The sequence below is a fragment of the Chelon labrosus genome (genome assembly GCF_963514085.1).
Source record: "Chelon labrosus genome assembly, chromosome: 17".
NCBI lineage: Eukaryota > Metazoa > Chordata > Actinopteri > Mugiliformes > Mugilidae > Chelon > Chelon labrosus.
This window is the reverse complement of record NC_140350.1, coordinates 19151707-19171901: the sequence shown is the minus strand read 5'-3', so window position 1 is coordinate 19171901 and position 20195 is coordinate 19151707. Positions and strand designations below refer to the sequence as shown.

Genomic DNA, 20195 nt, shown 5'->3' with positions numbered 1-20195 from the left:
TCTAGTGACACAGGAAGATCTTAAAATACCTTCAGCTTACAGCCAATTAAACTTTTAACCCTAACCCGTCATCTTCACTACTACAGCATGCTATTGTATTGACGAAGCAACATTTCAGTAAACAGTAAATAGCTCTGCTCCTACCGTGTTGTAGCCGGCGGGTTCTTGGCCGTCCGTGATCAGTTCCCGCTCTCCCCTTGGGTTGACCCTCCTGAAGCGCCGTCTAGATCGCCGTTGGGATCCCTCTCTCTGCAGTAAACCGTCGTCCCCCTCGCTGCCGTTATCCACCTGCAACGCACAGTCAACAGTATCCTCAGAGGAGCAGCACCCATAACCTTTGGACACGTCGGGGCAGCTCTTAGACTGATCTATACAGTTTGAGACCGGAGAGTACGGCTCAGAGCAGCTGCGTTGTAGCAGCTCAGACTTCTGAACTTTAGAAACTTCATTCAGATTTATAGATCCCACATGCTGGCTGTCGGTTTTTGGTGTCTGCTTTGTATAATCCACATTTTGGACGTTCTCAAAGTCCGAGTTATGATCCTTGAGCGTGTTCCCTCCCTCTTTCTGTGACTCAGCTTCATTCCCTGGAGCTTCTGAGATCTGGCCCTGCTCTTCTGCTGGCTCCTGGTTGAACATCCAGCTCTTCCAGAGCGCAGAGAGCCGGTGCCAGCGGAGCACACTCATCCGGACTCAAGGACGGGATCAGAACAACACATAAAAGCAGGAAATACCACGGGGGAAGAGGGGGGGGGAACAAAAAAAACAGCAGGGAAACACCACGGTACAAAGGATGAATAGATGTGTAGCGGTCCAAAAATTCACAACAAAGTCCGAAATCCTGGGGGATCCCGCGACGTTACATCCTCCGAGGTAACCATCCAGAATAAAATAAAGAGAAGGTTAAGCAGAAGAGTCTCTTTTTGTCGCGAATCTGCCGAGAGTTCTCCTCCTCCGAGGGACAGGGAGTTCAAGACATAGTTCAGCTGCTCAACACGTTGCATACTGACAGAGTTACTCACATGCTCGCCTGCTCGCTCTCTGTCGCTGACTGGCACGCGCACACAGCACACACTGAGGCCACAGTTTCCTCCAGGAAACAGTAAATACACAAATATCCTCAGCAGGCAGAAGAGGGGAAAAAAAAAAAAAAAAAAAGCACGGCACACAGATTCCGGCCATACAATTCATTCCCCCGTAGACTCCTTGTGCTGGTCTGTTGTTGCGGGAGGAGTTTGTTTTCTTTCTCCGTTGCGTAATATCAATACCCTTATTATGTCAGTAGAGACCACAAAAAAAAGAAAAAGAAAAGAAACACCCAACCCCTTTGCTTTAAATTTGCCCCTGGTTTAGTGTGTTATTAGTATTTCCCCTACCATTATATTAGGTAGGTACTGACTTTGACTACGTTTTGTTCTAGATATTCAGATTTATATCCAAACTCTTATCATTTTATAACGCTGTCAAACTCATGAGGGGCAGCTGACTGATCTCGAAGATTCAGAAGTATAGTGTTTATTGTCTTTTACTGTTCTTTTTCATAGTACTAATAATAAAAAAAAGCCTAGAGCCTACATCGCCCACAATGCAACATGACTGCCAGCAGTTCAGTTAGGGATTCGATTGTGTCATATACTAGTTGTAGTTGCCAATATCCCGAAGATGAGTAACAGGCTACGGACGTCCGGTAAGATCACCTCTTGACACAATTAGGTTTGATGTAATTTTGTGAATGGTAGCCTTGCCACAACCGACATGAGGCAATTGATCAAACATCGCAAAAGACTTTATCTCATAAATTCAATCAAGGGTTCTTTAATTTAACTCTGCATGCAACTTTTAATTAAAAACAAAGAGATTTGTCAATGATGGCCTTTGTTTCCGTCTATTTATGTTTTCATTTACTTCTCTGTTGGCACATTGGAGTCACAAGACATGTTCTACCACTCAGAAAATGAATGTTTGCCTCTTCCTTCTTGGCATCTCATGAAGTCATGCTGAAGGGTTGGATGCGACTTCGCTGGTGATGCTTGATTGGATAATTTAGCACCCTTTAAGAAGTTTCTGATCTGTGCCTGATCAGAGTAACACCGATTATCGTTCCAGTTGGTCAAGCTCTCTCTTAGCATGTCCGCCCATCTACGAAGCTAATAAGAGAAGACTGAAATTAACGGGGCTCCATCTTTCTGCCACTACTCTTTCACTTTTTAACTCCACTTTCTTTTGGTAGTTTGTGATTCTTCTCCCCTTCCGCCTGAAATAAATTATCCAAATGCTAATCGTGACATTTCTTCAAAGAGGTAAAAAAGGATAAAAGCGAAGGATGATCTGACGTGAGGTCTTTTCATTTCCCCCAGTCTTCCGACTCATTACCTTGGGCTTTCGATGTGAGGAAAAGATTTTTCGTCATACCGTGCGTCACAAACAGTGGTGCCTATAGTGTATTTTTCCCCCCTGAGGTCATATGTAATCAGAGAGGTTTTAACTTCACAGACCCGTGGCCGCCTACGAAGAGCGATGACGATGATGAAAGTTGAAAAGTTGAACGGAGCATTGACAAGAACGGCATCTGTGCCTCGCGCTTTGCTGTACCCCCATGATAAACACGTAATAATAATAATAAACCTCATGATGTCTAAAAACTATAAGAAGACAAGGATTATGCACTGATCAGCCACAGCATTAAAACCGCTGACAGGAGAAGTAAATAACATTGGCCATCTTATGATAATTCAATGTTCTGCTGGGAAACTTTTGGACCTGGCATTCATTCATGTGGATGTTACTTAGACATGTAGCCCCCACCTAGACCAGACCAGGCACCCCCCACCCCATAGCAATGACACTCCTTGATGGCAGCAGCCACCCCCAGTAGGATGCAGCCTGACACAGGCACACGCACAAAAACAGTTTAGGATCTGGCCTCCAAATTCACTTGATCCCAAACTGATCAGGTCCCTCCCCTCTACTTATAGGACCCAAAGGCCCCCCACTAACAACATTCTGTTGCCAGACACCACAGGACACCCTCAGAAATCCCATGTCCATTCTCTGATGAGTCACAACTGATTTGGAGGCACAAGGGAGACCTACACAATATTAGAAAGGAGGTCATAATGTTACGCCTGGTGTATTTCTCAACGGTAAACATCACAGAGGAGTTTGCGTTAACACAATCTCGCGCATCGATCAGAAAACGGCTTTAAAATAAAGCCATAAGAGAAAAGAAGGACCTAAAGATTTCCTGTCACAGTTGAAATGGGACACCAGGAAAATGTGTGGGACTTCTGCTATAATAAAGCGTAACTACTGCATTGTGGGTAGTTTAGCGGCAACAGACTCTGAAACAACTGCATGACGGATAGTTGAGCTGTAAAATACCAAATAACAGTTGTAAAAGGGGCCAGTATTGGTATCGATGTGTCCCTTTTCAAAAAAAATGTCAGCTCGCCTGGTTTTAATGAGCCTCATGGGACCGGGAGCCTGGAGCTAACCCACAAGAAATTCTGCGGGGGGAAGGTTAGAAATACTCCACACTTTCATGTCTATCCTGTGACCATATAAGTAACTTTTTGTCTCATTGTGTACTTGCCTCTCTGGCTATACCACTGTCTCATGACTGCCAGTTATGTTTCTGACTGACAATGACCACATTTCCTGTTTCCCTTTATGGATTTTAAATACGTGTGATTAGCTTCACGTCTACTCATCTGTTGGTTTACATTCCTCTCCGTCTATCTGATGGTTTGCCTGCCAGAATGCATCATTTTACTTCTTTTGCTCTAGTCACTCATTCATTCCTCGCTCACTTCTTCCCACTGCTTGCTTCCTTTTCGTTTCCCCGCATTCCCACGCACAAACAACCCCACCCTGTCAGTCTGTGTGACTGTCACTCCTGTCCATCCTGTGACCAGAATCATGACGAAAGCCGCAGATTACATTCCCCCTACTATTCCCATGGCCCTAATTAGCCGATTGGCTGCAATGCAGTGTGACTAGACCACAGTTCCTCTGCTCTTGTGTATTTATCTAGGAGTGTGTATGTGCATGCATGTCTGTGGTTCCCCGACAGCTTCTCTTGTCATTTTTAAGTCCTTATAGTGTCACTGTGGCCATTTAGGAATTTTTTCTTCGCTCTTTTTTTTTTTAAATCATCATTGAGGTTGAGCACTAACTCATGAGGGGCCCAATGTTTCCCAAATATAATTTCCAAAACCACTGTTTTTTTTTTTTTCGCTCATTTTTGTCTGCTTCCTTTTCTGCTTTCTGCATTTTTATTCCAAACACGTCGTAATGCCATCCAAAACCGAACATGCGTGAAACGTGTAAAGGCTTGAAATTAGTGGGTATAGATTGAATGGTGACTTTATTGCATAGCTGGCCAACGAGAGCTTTCATCCTATCGACATGTTAAATACCTGACAACTATCTGCTAGCAGCAGGCACATCAGCACTGAAGATGAAGAAGAGGATGGGAGACAGGGAAGAAGGAGGACAGGAAGAAGATGAAGAAGAAGAAGAAGAAGAAGAAGAAGGGGACAGGAAGGACAGGAAGAAGAAGAAGGAGGACAGGAAGAAGAAGTTGAAGGACAGGAAGGCGAAGACGAAGAAGGAGGACAGGAAGACAAAGAAGACGAAGAGGAAGGATAGGAAGGCGAAGACGAAGAAGAAGGAGAAGAAGAAGAAGAAGGATAAGAACAAGTACAAGAACAAGATGAACAAGAACAAGAACAAGATGAACAAGAACAAGAAGGATAAGAACAAGAAGAAGAACAAGAAGAACAAGAACAAGAAGGATAAGAACAAGAAGAAGAACAAGAACAACAACAACAACAATAAGGATAGGAGAAGGAAGAAGAACAAGCATAGAAAGAAGAAGAAAAAGAAGGAGGACAGGAAGAAGAAGAAGAAGAAGGATAGGAAGAAGAAAAAGCGTTATAGTGTGTGTGTGTCTATGTCAGGCTGCATCCTGCTGGGGATGGCTGCTGCCATCAAGGAGTGTCATTGCTATGGGGTGGGGGTGTCTGGTCTGGTCTAGGTGGGTGCTACATGTCTAAGTAACATCCAAATGAATGAATGCCAGGCCCAAAAGATGAGAACATGCATCGATATTAACATCTTCTACACAATCTCATTTCCTAGTTCTCAGACAAAACTGCTAATAACTGGGAGATAAAAACAGCCATATGTGCGGACGCAGAATGACACCTCATGTTCGCTCTCAGCTGATTCTCTTTCTAACCCTCAGCCGTTACTTCCGCCCCCCTTCTTTGCTGCCAGAGTGTTTGTTCTACTCTTCCAAGGTGACACACACGGCCGATGATTTAATTTAAACCTATATCAGTCAGACAAAAACTCTTCATTTCTTAATCGGATTGAATTTATCTGTTGCAGCTGAACCGGCTGGAACCATCTGTGTGGAATTTGCAGCCTTCAACGTTGCCGACTGGTCGAACGCGGGGCCTCAAGGCTGCTACAATCTCACAGAGGCATTCATTCGCACATAAAGCGAGCGCTGAAACTTCTAGTCACAAGTTAACTCATCTAAATGTGTTGAGGACATACAGTACGAACTGGAAAACGTAAAAAAAAATAATGAGTCACAGGGGTCGCATTCTCTCGCTTCCTCATCAATCTAATTTTTCTGTCAGGGTTCATTAGATCTGGTAGTTATGCAATGAGCAAAAGGGACTTTTAGTTCTTGAGTTTAGTTGATGGAGCTCTTTGTTTTCTGGGGATTTTGGGTTCAAGGGGGCCATTTGTTAATGAGGGGACAGCGTTACTTACTCGTTCTCTATACGCTGTCTGTGATCGGTTCTGAACGCTAAGGCTAAGAGATCATGCTAAGAATCAGCAATTCTAATCTAATACACTCTTTGTCGAACTCAGCAAAACTTTCCTCACAGTTAGCAAGCTGTCTGCCCTGTGTATCCGCCAAAGAAATGCAGTGTTTCCAACACTGTCGTGCTCTGTAAATAGGGAACAAAGTGTCTCAGACGGATTAGCAACACTAGCTAGTGCAGACAACCTGCAACTGGGGTCGTTCATGCTCTTGCAGAGGACAAGAGGCCGGGCTGAACAGTACATTCGGCACATGGTAACGTGCAACATGGCAGGGAAGGAGAAGGTCTGAAGAACAGAGAGGAGAAGGTGTGAAGAACAAAACGGCCACATTGGTGAAGCTTTTCAAACGGTGCAGAGACCTTCAAGACTTGAAAGTATACCTAATCCCAACTGGTTAGCTGGTAAGCAGGTAGGTGTGTGAGGTAATGTTTAATCACTTGCCCAGGGACATTTGACGTACTTTACATTTTTGCCAGGATAAAGTTATTGTTGTAATGTCAGCTATAGCTGGAAGAGAGTTGCGAGTACTGCTGTCCAGAGCTTATGTGCATTACTTATGTGCACATGGTAGCGTCCTTAAGTGCCTTGGCAAAGCGTGAACTAGGGAGGCCGAGCCTTTCTTCAGAATCACTTATTTCCTTTGCTTTCTGATCTACAGTATTTCTATATAACCCATAATGCATGAAAACACAATCCATTTTAGTTCCTAAGTAGTGTTTTTTACAACCTGGACCTTATTTCTGGCATAAAATATGAATATTTACTCACCCATATAACTTTTGTGCAATTTGTAGTCAGTCGGGAGATATTTAGATCAGCATCCATATAGTGGGAGGGACTGGGGCACCGAAACACAGCTTCTAAATAACCCATTATCTGCTAAAATCACCAATATTTTGTTATCGTATGCTAGTGCTAATCCCCGTTGAGCCCGGAGTCACCTGTTACATCATCCGGGGTCTGTAGATTGACCTACAGACCCCCCCCCTACAGTTTCACGGCAGATAATGTGTTATTAAGAGGCTACGTTTCGGTGCCCCAGTCACTCCCACTATATGGACTGACTGCAAATTACAGAAAAGTTACATGGGTGAGTAAATATCCGTATTTTATGCCAGAAATAAGGTTCAGGTTGTAAAAAAACAGTAGTTCCCCTTTAAGATCATGTGGCAGACTCATTCTTGGTCAGTCTCCAGCCTGGTAAAAACATGATTCACAAAATTGTGGATTTCTCTTTTAAAATTTTCTGTCAGCGGTGCAAAGAAGTTCGAGACGAGGTACTAATTTTATTTGTTTCAGCTTTGGTGGAAACACTAGTCACAGTAAGGAACTGCCTGTAGCGCTAAATATAAATACTTTCATTACCGTGTTATAACAAGAAGCGATAAAAGAGGAAAGAAACTGAAAGCCTGTCACTTTATTGGCTCAGTCTGTCTAAGGATGATAAAGTTTCATCATTTTCCCCCCTGGTTACAGTAATGACAGTCGTGTTACTTTGTACAGTTACAGTGTAACAGAAGTCTTGGGGTTTTTTCCAAGGACTTTCTAACATCTGGGTTTTTTTCAAATTTACTCCTATAAAACAAAGTCAAATCTGTTTAAAGTTTTGTCTTTATTTCCGCTACCTGCTGCTTCTTGCGTAAGACTTTACATCTTATCCTGTCTCAGCCCATCTGAACCATGTAGTCTCTCGGACACAGAGACACAGTGGAGAAGGGGGACAGGGCAACAGGAAAGACATTTAGGAAGGAAACATAAGAGAGAGACAGAGAGTTGTGAGTACTGCAACCTTGTGGAGGCAAACTGAAATACACATCATTATCATATGCAAGGTAATATGATGGACACGAGCTGAATGGTCATCTTAAAAGATCTGTACAAAAAGATCCATTTACATTTATATTTTGTGTGATAAATTGCTTTGACCAACATGGCGCCTTCCCTTTCCCCACCGTTCACACTACATCCGGTTTGATCCGACTCCGTTCAAAAAGAAAATTTGATTTGATTTCGATTAAACATTCGTCTAGCCCTTGAATGCGATACAACTGCTGCTTTTAAAATGCAATTTACATAAAAAACACTGTCCCATAGACCTGAAATTCACATCCTGCTGCTGAGGTTCATTTGAATTTGAATTTAATGAGAGAAAAGTGCACACAGAGTAAGGAACGGGGGCACAGACTGAAGAACAAAGACGTGGGCGATAGAGGAGAAGAGATAAAAGAGAGAAAAGGGGTGAACACGCGACGAGTGGGGGGGGGGAGTGATACCGACATCAAATGAAATGGAAAAGCAGGAATAATATCAAAGCACGGGGACGGGAGAGGATGGAGGATAAAAGGGAGGTGTTTGGGGGAGAGAGAGACAAAGATAGAGAGAAGAAGGGTCTCTACTCACTACAATCATTTCTGATGGCTCCAAAGTGATGCATTCACAGCCTCGTCTGCCCCCCAGCTGCTTGCCAAAACTGTGGAGAGGACACAGAAGCACACAAAAAAAAAAAGTGTTAAAACTGAAACAAGCTCAAGGGCTGACACGAGAGACAATTCTCATAGAGTGACAGGTGGAACACGGATGCGTTCAATCTGATTCACACGCCCACACATGAACACAAAACACTGTAGGACAATGAATTGCACAATAATTGCCCAAATCACAGAGATGGCCTAGGACTGGAGTGTGCAGACCATGTAGATGCTGCACATCTTTAAACCACGGGAGAAGTAACATCTGCTGAGAGTGTCCTAAACCAATAATTGGTTAAGGCTCGTTGTATTTGTTGTCTTGACAACATCTTCCTGTGCAGGTAACAATTACAATTATATTCAGCTGCCTTTATACTCCTCTGGCTCCATATCTTTCCAGTACAACTTTTAACACATTAAATACGGGAATTAGACATACAGGGGTAAAAAAAAAAAATACACACGACATATAAAAGGCGTGACCCTCATGCATACTTCAGACCAGATGTATTCATAGTTTAGGAAAGATTAACTGTGGGCAATATAAAATGAGAAGGAAACATACAACATAAATAGGCAAGCAACATAAATACAAAAATAAAAATATTGTTTTTTGTTTTGGTTATTTGCTTTAATTGCAATTAAATACTGGAATCCACTTAATTTTAAATCATATCTTTGTGACATTTGAGCCATTGTTTTTCTGTGTTAAAGGAACAGTGCAGAACTAATGACTCCCCCTTCTGGCAAAGAGAGTAATTACACAAACATTCTCCACACTTAAATTAATGAAATATGCCTGGTTTACAGTCCCTTAAGTCAGAAGAAATACTTTTTTTTATTATCATGAGCATGGGAAACCTTTCTTCTGGCACTTCTGGTGACTTACAATACAGTTTGTAAATATTAAAGCCGAAAAATAAAAAGCTGGACATTCGAAAGGGCACGAGACAACAGGGGAAACAGGAAGTAGAAGACAAATAAATTAGCAGGCAACAATAAAAAGAGCATAAATGCAAAGAAATTTTTAGAAACATGCAAAATATGGATATAAAACGATGACATGAAGAGAATGTGGATGGACGGGGGGAGGGGAGTGTGGAAGTGAAGAGCAAAAGAAAGCAATGCGAATGAATGAGGAGAGAAATGATTGACTACAGCAAAAAAAAAAAGCCAAGTGTGAGAACCTGTTCAGAAAGGAGATGTGAGAGTGAAAGCTGTCTCTCCCAGCTCAGCACGCTTCCATCATTAAAACCAGCCGCTTCCCCCCACCGGCCCTTAAACAATGCTGAGTCGCCACTTTCAACATGACAAAAGGGAGCGAGACATGTTTACAGCCCAATCTGTTCCCGGGGTTCACCGCGCACACTGATTGAGCTTTTCAGACGGGGATGGAGGGGGGGATCTCTCGCACGCTAAGACGGCACATGGGGGACACGGGACACATTTGAGTAATTGCTGTATGCATAAACACAGACTCTCACAGTGGGAGGGCTTTTTTTTTTCCTTTTTCTTCGAAGACGTGTCAAGAAATGCCTCAAAAATACACTGAAAACCCCTCGGATTAACTTTGACATTCAGCACATTGGTACGGCTTAAAAATGAAGCTTTGAACGCTTGATGATGACTGATGAGAAAGACTTTCTGTCAGCTGGCACGGAGTAAAGACAACACATTTATAATTTAACCACTTGAAAAATCAACTCCTTTTTTTACACTTAAACTAAAAGCATGTCAGATCACAGCCATGCTGCGTCGTCACAGTGAAGGAGGACCAATTGCACAGCAACTGGAGTTGGAGAAAGCCGCCATCGCTTTTCGTTAGCAGCACAATTAAGATTAAAAAGATTCAATCAGGTTTTCTAGAGGGCTATACTCAAACCTTCAATAGGTATTTTAAAAAATTGCACATAGCTCCATTAATCTTGTGAAACTCTGTGTGGCATTTCTCGGGAAAGTCAGCCTTTTCTCGCCTCCCTACGTAGAGGTCAAAGGTCAGTGTCAGCTGCAGAGGGCATCCCTACAGCTGCGAGGGGTTTACTGTCATCTGTCAGTGACACTTCAGTGAGGAAGATGCATGCCAACACATGGGTTCAGACGCCATGTCCGGCAGCTTAAATTCCCCAAATTGTTCCACATCCTAGAAATTATGTGTTTCATGGTTATCTGGAAATGGTTTAATCTGAAAACCAAAAAAAAGACGCAAACAGTGAGCAGATGGGAGGGAATTGAGATATATATATATATATATATACACAATGAAATATATACACTATCTATACAAAAGCTCCCTACAGAGCGTGCACAACCGAGTGTTCCCAGGGAGGAGTGCAGTCGGCTGGGCTCGCAGTTCTCTCAGAGCCCTTAGCCTGGAGGTCAGTCTGACTCTGACAGATCTCTCCACACTCCACTGAGGCGAGACGCCTGGTCCCTGTCAGCGCTGCACAAAGCCTGCCAAGCCTGACTCTTCGCTACGTGTGGGTGTGTTTGCGCATCTGCAGCGCTTTGAGACACACAAAAGAAGACGCAGAGTTTTGCCATTGATTAAAGAGGCACGAGGAGAACTGGAGCTCTCAGACTTGTGTGTCTAACGCGTGCTCTTAATGTGTACATCCTTCCTTCCTTCCTTTATCTTTGTTCCTCTTTCTTTGACCCACCACAAAAGCGCGTCTTTTGTGAGCAACTGAGGTTGGGTTGTGTGCACGCACCAAATGATGCAGTTGCCCCGACTGAACTGAAATGCGATACCTCTTTGTTGGTGAATCTGTGCCTCACAGAGAGGGACAATAGACAAACCACTTGAACCACATTATGGCCAAACTTTACAATTCAGCCCGACAAAATAAAAGTGGGTTTACAGCTTCGTGAACTCGTGAAACAAGCGCAGTCAAATACATGTTGACCACAAATTTATTTTTACTCCTGCACAAGAGGCTCCTCCACACTGTGGTGGCGTCTGCAGGAAGTTAGTTAAGATCTCACTGCAGTCCATTTCTTTCGTAGCTATTTTTTTATCTGTGTGTGAAAACACGTCTCTTGAAGAAAAAAATAAATAAAAATATATATATGTGTTATTCCCTGCACATACATGAGCAACATCTTCTGCAGATCTGCACGGCGTTGCAACAGATGTGCATAAACTGAAGTGCTGAGTTTCACTTAATAACTACTTGCTTCAGTTTCAGACTGGTCATGAGCAAAAGCATGTTCCCCCATTTAAAACATCTGAAATGCATTGGTTCAAAAGACAAAAGACCCTGTATAAAACTATTCAATCAAAAGCAAATAACTAAGTAGGAAGAGGAAACAAACGTGGATTATAAATATAGCTTTTGTAAATATAGGTGTTTATCTTAACACCTGCATGCTCTGTTTCCAAGTAAATAATACGAATATAGTTTACATTATATTTAACATTAACAACGTTAGTCTATTCTGTGGTCACGAATGTTAGCTGATTCCAAATGAACAGGTTAGGTATTATCATGAAATGGTTTTATGGAAAACATTTAGCTTTCCGAAGAGCGTGTTATTACTTTGAACGGTCGCCAACATTATGTCCAACCGCATTATTTCAAACGGCTGAATTAACTACGTCTGCAGCTAATCCATCTGTGACGAGGACTTGAAATAATCGTCTGCTCTTAAAGCAACATTTGGGCTGGCTGCGGTTTTTCCTTGAAATAAATCTGGTCCGACCGCGGGTCATCCGCGGATCGTTCCCTGGGAGTGGAAAACGGCCGTGAGCTGTGCTGGATTTCAGCAGGTGATGATTCCTCTCCCCTCTTTTCCTGCCGAAACAAGTTGTTGGCAGAGGGGAGAACAGGTTCAGCGCCGGCCCAGTGACAGCTGCAACGCCCAGGGTAATAAAGCGTGACAGGCGGCACAGACCCGAAGGCCACACACATACTGGAAAAACACTACAGCAGTGTGCCTAAGGGCGCAAATAGTAGCATTAATAAAGGGAGGTGGCCGTTACTTATAGTAAAATTAAATACATAAAGGGATTTTTTTGGACTCTAATAACAAACATAAGCATTTTTGAAGAGAATGATTGTAATAACAGTGAGATACAGCAACTGTTGAGCTTTAAATGTCTTGCTAAAGAAGCTACTTGTATTAGTTTCCTGTTATCCGGACGTGCAGCATTAGCTTTTTTGATGAGTTTCAGCTTTTCGGCAAAAGTTGGGTAAAGTCCAGGACCTGCATCGGTGCCCGTGTCCCATTTAAACGAATGAGGTGGCAGCCTTTGCATAAACAGGGCAACTGTCTACAATCTCAACATCTAGAAAAATTCCCAAACTGACAAGTTGCACAGTTCTGCACTATGTAGACAATTTGTGAGCGTCCAATTTGAGTCAAGAGAAAGTTTCGTTCGGAAATCAAACCCAAAAAAGACATCCATGCCCATTTGGCACCCATGTTTCCATGGCAATTATGACCAACAGTAAAGAAAGAAAACCACAGACCATAGCCTGACACCCCACACACACACACTTCTACGTCACAACTCTGTTCTTCCTCTCACTTTTAGCGCCTGGCTGGCCAACGCTGACCGCTCTGACTCACACTGTAAAGAAGACTGGAAGGCTGGCCAGCAGTGGCTGCTACAGACGGACCACCAACACACTCACACACAAAAAAAATAAATAAATAAATAATAAATTGCCAGACAGACTCCAAGGAATGATGTAGTGGGTCATACAGAAACATTCATTTGCAAGATACAACCGCGGGATCAGTTAAGAGTAAGAGTAAGCCTGTCGGAGCGAAACAGAGCGCCATGGACAGCTGCTGCATAACTCCAATGAAGTGAAGAGTTAAGGCATCCTCATAGCTTAGAGAGAGATAACCACTGACTCTCGTCTGAACCTACGTTCATTGCATGATACTGAAGATTATCTCGCTGTAATCTCTCTGTACCTGCAGGGCAGCACGTTCCCAGAAAAACTAAAAGAATCAGATAAAAAACAATAATAAAACAGAGCAGTAAACATGCAAATAAATATTTTATTTGTGCTGAGATTTGGTGTTGTGTAAAAGAGTTTTGACGTTTTCCTCAATATCACAGAAGACATTAATATTTGGGTGAAGCATGCGACTACTAGAGTTCTTCAGATTTGTCTTTTTTTCCGCTCTTCGTTGCACATTAAATCATTAATAACAAAAAAGCTACCAGCAGAAACGCGCAGACCTCCAGACTTGTTTAATCCTGCCCGTAACGCCAAACACAAAGCCTGCTTCTCTTTAAGATAATCACTGCAGATACGGAACCACAAAGCACAGGAGCCAGCGGGAGTGTTTTTACCGAGCCGTGGGGCCCCCGGCCGTGGTGAGACATCCTGCCACCGTGCCGTGGGGAATTCCTGGCTATCCAGTTGGCTAAAAGGACTAAAAGGCAGGCAGGAAATGGGAGCGCGCCCGGGCTGAGGAATGCGTAAAGAAACGAGCGAGGGAGTTTTGAAAAATCTCAAACTGCAGCGAAGGGTTTTTTTTTTTCCTGGAGCGAGAGGCGCGAAGAGAAGCGAGAAAATTTTCGGAAACTTTCGAGATTTACTAACCGGGAACGAGAATGTTGGGGGTCCACTTCTTTGGATTCCTTGTCAGTGAAATAATATCCAGCATGTTATCCGAAATGACACGAGGGGGAAAGTTCATTATTCAAATAATCCAGGATTAGATCCGAGTGTGTTTTGTGTTGTATTCCAGAGGGCGAGCAAAAGAGAAGTTCCCTCAGAAAGGCAGAGGAAGTAGGTGACTGTCAGGCTTTTGGTCTGTCTGCAACAGAGGGAGGAGTGTGTTCTTGACTCTGTTCTGTTTCTCCGCTGGCTCCAGTGAGGTGCGTGTCTGTCTGTCTGTTGGTGTGTGTGTGTGTGTGTGTGTGTGTGTGTGTGTGCGTAGTCTGCTCATTTCCTGCCTGGATGTGCTTCTGGGCTGCAGGCGGGCGGGCGGGCGGGCAGGCAGGCAGGCTGCTCAGGAACACATGGCCAGCCACTGCTCTGCCAGGGGTTCCGCATTCCACACGCTCACACATACGCCCATTAGCTCCTTCTTTGACCCTTTCCAAGCCCCCCTGCTGCTGCTGCTGCTGCTACTAGTGCTCCAACACACACACACACACACACAGACAACACACACCCCTCCAGGCTTTTGCAGGGCACAAACCTTCCCCCGACTCCCCACCCCACGCTCTGTTATCAAGTGACCCACGCTGGAATAAACACACACACACACGTATACACAGTCCTAGCTGCCCTGAGGTTATTGATACTCGGCCAACGATTATTTCTGCAACAGTTGGTGCTTTGTGTTGCAGTTCTTTGAACATGTGACAGGTAAAAGGAAAAAGTCTTTACCAAAGCACTGCCTTTAGCATTTTTATCTAGTATAATTCTGCTTATTTAGCCAATGTTTTAATCAAACATGTCGTTTCAACATGAAAATACGAGCGTCTCAAAACTTAATGGAGCCTAATGTTGTCTTGATAACACTTGTTGAGTAAACCGCTGCGTCCACGGGATTAGTTTTACCTGGGGGACGTCACGTGACTCAGAAATCACCCCACTACGTCTTTGTTTCATGCGGCGCTTCTGCACGGGATAAGCAAACTCTCTGTTTTACCCATATTTAGTAGTTATGGCTACATCTCTGCTACTTTCGGCTTCACACCAATGCATGTCAGAAGAGGGCGTTTTATATTTTTGGACAGCTTTAGTTACTTTGCATATTGTAATTGATAATAATAATAAAAATAAATAAAAATGAGACTATTGATACCAAGGAAGAAATTACGAAACAACCTAAATGACCTTAAATCAGCCCCACCTTTGCCGATGAACCCATTAACGCTTGATAATAATGATTCCATCCGTCTAAACGGGCGAATGGGTCGGCGACATCCCGACTTTACACCCTACCACCTGTCCAAACTTTGCTTTACAGCTCATCCTTCATAAATCGCCGACAAACCGACGCCACAAACATGAGAAAAAATAAAAAAACGGAGTAAAATGTCCCCGGAGAATTCGCAAAACTAACTTTCATCATTTGGACTTTCAAAACGTAACACCCTTGGGCGAGTAAAGCGGTCGGCCAGAAAGCACTTCCTTAGATAATGCTTAACAGAAGGAATCCGTGCCCTCCGTCCCATTTTTGGCGCGGGCTGCTTCAGTTCGAGTCCAACTACAACAACAGAGGGGAAGGTAAACACGAAGCCGAGGGCCGACCTCAAGCAATTGCTGTCACGGCCTTCCCTATTACCACCAGTTCCAGTGTTTAAACAGGTGCAACATTTCGGTTTAAGGTATTTAAGGTTTTTTTTGGCACCCTGAATGTTCTGAAGTATTACGCTGCTGATGAATCTCCACCAAAGACAGAGCAAACAGCCTTGAGGGTAAAGATGCGGTCCATCTTATTAAGTCTTTCCGCCCCTTCGTGTAAACATGCTGTCTTGTTGTTTCTGTAAGTCATGCAGCTACAATGAGTAAACTTAAAAAAACAGAGAATTCTTGGAACAAATTTAACCTTTTCCTCGTCTAAATACACATTTTCATACGATGCAAGTTAATTCTACTTTCAAATGCTTCAGATTTGCTGGCACGCAACCAAATCATTGACAAAGAACAGTAGCTTCTATGGTTGCCATCATAATATGAGCAAAGTTTTTTGTAGAGATCCAGCCAACCCGATTCAAACACATCAGGTATTTATGCTAACCTACGTTAACAGCTATTGGCTGCACCTTTACCTCAGTGTTACATCCATCTTTTCTCATTTATGTGAAGACACAGAATAAGCACATTTCCAAAAATGTCTGTTATTAATAGCAGTATAATAGCATGCAATGCCAATGTCCAATGATTCAGCCAGCGTCTGCCTGGTGTCATCTCTGCATGATATGATAATTCAATTTAAACTGTTTCATAAAAGTCAAGAATGATTTATTGCAGGGTGATTGGAGCGGGCTGCACTGTATTGCATTTTCTGGTATTTAAATTTGTAAACCAAAATAGGCTGATTTGCATTTCTGTATACACCAATCAGGCATAACATTATGACCACCTTCCTAATAATGTGTTAGTCTCCCTTGTGCCTCCAAAACAGTTGGGACTCATCAGAGAATAGACATGGGCCTTCTGAGGGTGTCCTGTGGTGTCTGGCAACAGAATGATGTTAGTGGGTGGCCTTTGAGGGGAGGGGCCTCTGTGGATCATCCCACAGACACTTGATCAGTTTGGGATCTAGTGAATTTGGAGGCCAGGTCAACACTTTGTGCTTAGCTGTTCCTAAAGTGTTTTTGTGTGTGTGTCTGTGTCAGGCTGCATCCTGCTGGGGGAGTGCCATTGCTATGGGGTGGGTGTGCCTGCTCTGGTCTAGGTGGGTCTGGTTGTCTAGGTGACATCCATACGAGTGCCAGGTCCAAAAGTTTCCCAGCAGAACACTGTACTGTCACATGATGGTCAATGTTATTTACTTATCCAGTCAGTGGTTTTAATGTTGTGGCTGATCCGTGTACCTCACTGCAGTTTTACAGTGATTCAGCAAATAAAATCTCCCACATCAACTGAAGTTAAAGATAAAAAAAAGAAGATTTACTAGGTTGGAGTCCAGCAGGTTGGGAGGACGGGAGACAGAAATCTGTTCACCGTCGCTCAGCCTTGCCTTACATTATTATTATTCACTTGGAAATCAGTCAGACCTTACAGCTCTGTGACATGCCATCTCCCTTATCATGTCATAGATGAACACACACACACACACACACACACACACACACTCTGACTATCTGCCGAGCTGTCCAGATAGTGCAGCTTCACGTGTAATGTCAGGCAAATCCCAGCAGGCACCAAATCCCGCTGCACGTGACACCACCTCATATTCTCCCATCACGATGCTGCTCTCGCTTGCTTTTCGTGAGTGAGTGCGAGTGTGTCGGTACGTACCAGCACCTCGCCAGGTACATGTGCTCCTTGACAAAGACGGATCCGGAGAGCAGGATGTACCAACAGGTAGCGATGCTGTCTGGGCTGGAACAGAGAGAGAGAAAGAGAAAAAATAAATTGGTGTGAAACACTGCACACTGGTACAACCTGTACTGTGTTTCAGTGCACACTTTCATCAGTGAACTGTATGGTTTTTGTAGCAAGTTGGACATTTTCTTGAATTCTGCTGATTTTATGTTTCGGTAAGACAAATATGCGCATCCAGGACCATCATCATCATCATCATCATGGGTATCCGCACATTTAACGGCACAACTGGATACTCGGGTGACATTTATTTCCCAGGCACTGAGTCATGTCCGGCGCACTTGAGCTTTAAATCCTAAGCACTGCATTTTGCATTAGCATAAATCTATTCTTAGGACTTCAAGCACCGCGGAACCATAATACAATGTGCCATCGCTGAGAACCCATTAACGACGGGCAGCAACTCTAAAAGGACCGGCAAGGCATTTCATAAATATATTCAAAGCATGTCCACGCGCATTATTTTATCGGGGAACCACAAACATCAGTCTAATTTACTCTGTAATGAGCTTAAGTTTATGTCAGTAGCGAGGAAAGACATTTGAACTAATTTAAAGAACTATAAATAAGAGAACGTACGTAAAGAAGGAGGAGTTTCTCCTTCGACACAGACCTACAACTTGGCACAAGCAGAAGGCCAAAGGCTGTGTGCAATAATCAAGATTTTACTACGAAATAATTATCTGGGAACGAATAAATATCAGTTATCGCTGATTAACTAGAAAAACAGAAAAAAAGAAGAATGAGATCAATAGTGGTTTAATCCTGCCTGCATGCATCCAATTCCCTCCCTTCTGGCCGACATCTCATTTGATGTCAGCGAGCGTGATGTAGGTAAGGCAGTAATCCTAATATAATTATGCTTAAAAGCAAACCGAAACCATTTGTTTCTTTTTTTTTTTTTTTGCATTGTCGGGTTAAAGCGAGGCCAATGTGATTTACTTTTATTGTGGTTTCATTGGAGAGACCTTGATTGCTTTCATCTGCTGTCTGCATAGTGTGTGTTTGTGTAGGGGAAGACTAATTGGACATGGCAGCCGCTTCGGTCTGGGTTAAGGTACTTACGACTAGCCTCCGGTGGGAGAGTATATCGGAGAGAGAGAGAGATTTTTTGTGCGTGCGTGTGTTCATTTGACGCCAAATTAAACGACTGAGTATCTAATGTGATTCCATCGAGCATGATAATACCTCACCAGCATTTGGAGCTTCTCTCTCATCCTTTCATCCGTCTCTGTCCTCCCTCTATCTCTGACACTTCCTCCGCGTCTCGGCCGCCCTCATCACTCTTCTACCTTGCTGTCTCATTCTTCCCCACGGTTCATTTCTCATCTCCCCTCCCCTCCCCTTCCAGACACTGCCATTCTTTCCTCCCCTCCTTCTCTTTTGCATATTTGCCTCTTGTTTACTAATGTAGCATTCTGCGGACCATTTTAAAAGTGAGGTTTGTTTTTGTTTTCATCTACAGGTTCTACCAAAAGATGAAAACCAACAATGAGATGATGCCATTGGTAAAAACTCTATCTAAACTCTGAAGAATGTATTAACAGGGATGTCCCGATCAAGTACTATTGTCCCCCGATCCAATACCGTTCTTTTAATATTCAGTATCAGTCGGGCATAATCTTTTTCATAAAGATTCATAAAGGCTTTTCTTATCTTACTTGTTTTCTCCTAGATAACAACTACAGCAAATAGAGCAGCCAAAGGTAATGCAACGAGGAGAGGGTGCCTCCTACGGACGAGAGGTGAAAACTCTCGTTTTCCGCTCCAGAAATTGGATGTTCATCCAAGACCATAAACTTTGTAACCCTCTCTGTAATATTTTTCGCTCTGACGCCGTCTCAACAAAACTTTTCTCTTCTTTTGAAAGCACCTTCAACTGTTTGTCACTTTAGCGTCTGTGCAGCCTTTACCCGAGTGGTGGTGGTGAATCAAGCTGGCATTACTACCACTTCACTAAACATCCACATAGCATCATTTATACATTTCTGACTTCCTGTTTTTCTTAGCATTTTGGGCAGCTTTGAGGCTAGCCAGCCACCACTAAATCAGAAGTAGCAGAAGTCGTCTTCTTCTTCTTTTTTTGGCATCTTAAATGCTAGCTGACCACTACTAAAAACCGAAGAGGAACAAGACGTATCGGCGCTAAGGGGGCGTGGTTCTGGTTCACGGCAGACCTAAAATAAATAACCCCAAAAGATCAGGCCTGCCTGAAGCCAGATACCGCTGTAATCTGATCATTTTAAAAATGCCTGTGTCGGTCCAGATACCTACCTCAAAATACCGATAGAGACATCCCTATTTATTACCCTGTTCCACAAGTCTTCACTGTCGCCCAGCCACATGATCAGTAGCACAAAAACACAGTCAGATATTTCAGTCAGATAACCTTTATATCAGTTTAAACACACTAAGTCAACTGTGCTGATGGGCGAGCAAGGTATCATTTGTCCCAGTTCCGCCGCTGTTGCTACTCAAATTCAGCAATTTTCAGATATGTAATCAGAGAACCAATAATTTTCCAACACATTCATCATAACGGATATAAATTTGCCAAGAGACTGAGCCAACACAGGAATCAGCTTACTTGTAGCATGATGTGGATTCTTGTAAAGCTAAAGACAAAGTCTCTTCTCGTGTACTGGTTTGCGAAATTGGCGCAGGACATGCCGCAAAAAGTAGGTTTACAGATGCTCACAAACTGTTTGGTGTGTCACGGTCCTAGACCTCATCCACACCAGCCTCGCACGACCAGTCCGCAATTCCCAAACCCCCGAGAAGTTCCCAAACCTTTTTTCATTAAGTTACTGGAGTTGTTTAAGGTAGGGATTTTTTGCGGTGGTTAAGCAGGTGA

At 43.3% G+C, this 20195-nt stretch overlaps 1 protein-coding gene across 2 annotated transcripts in view; it reads right to left on the bottom strand.

Moving 5' to 3' along the window:
• rapgef6 (Rap guanine nucleotide exchange factor (GEF) 6) overlaps nt 1–20195 on the bottom strand; it is a 129971-nt gene that overhangs the window by 79461 nt on the left and 30315 nt on the right. Inside the window, exons 4-6 of one of the 2 annotated variants that reach the window (XM_084564910.1) lie at nt 17255–17338; nt 8245–8314; nt 145–288 (exon numbers count right to left, since the gene is read on the bottom strand). In XM_084564910.1, coding sequence (XP_084421036.1) covers nt 145–288; nt 8245–8314; nt 17255–17338 — 298 coding nt within the window. Of the gene's footprint in view, nt 1–144; nt 1008–8244; nt 8315–17254; nt 17339–20195 lie in introns of those variants that run through there. The other variant, XM_084564909.1, reaches the window with a different exon arrangement.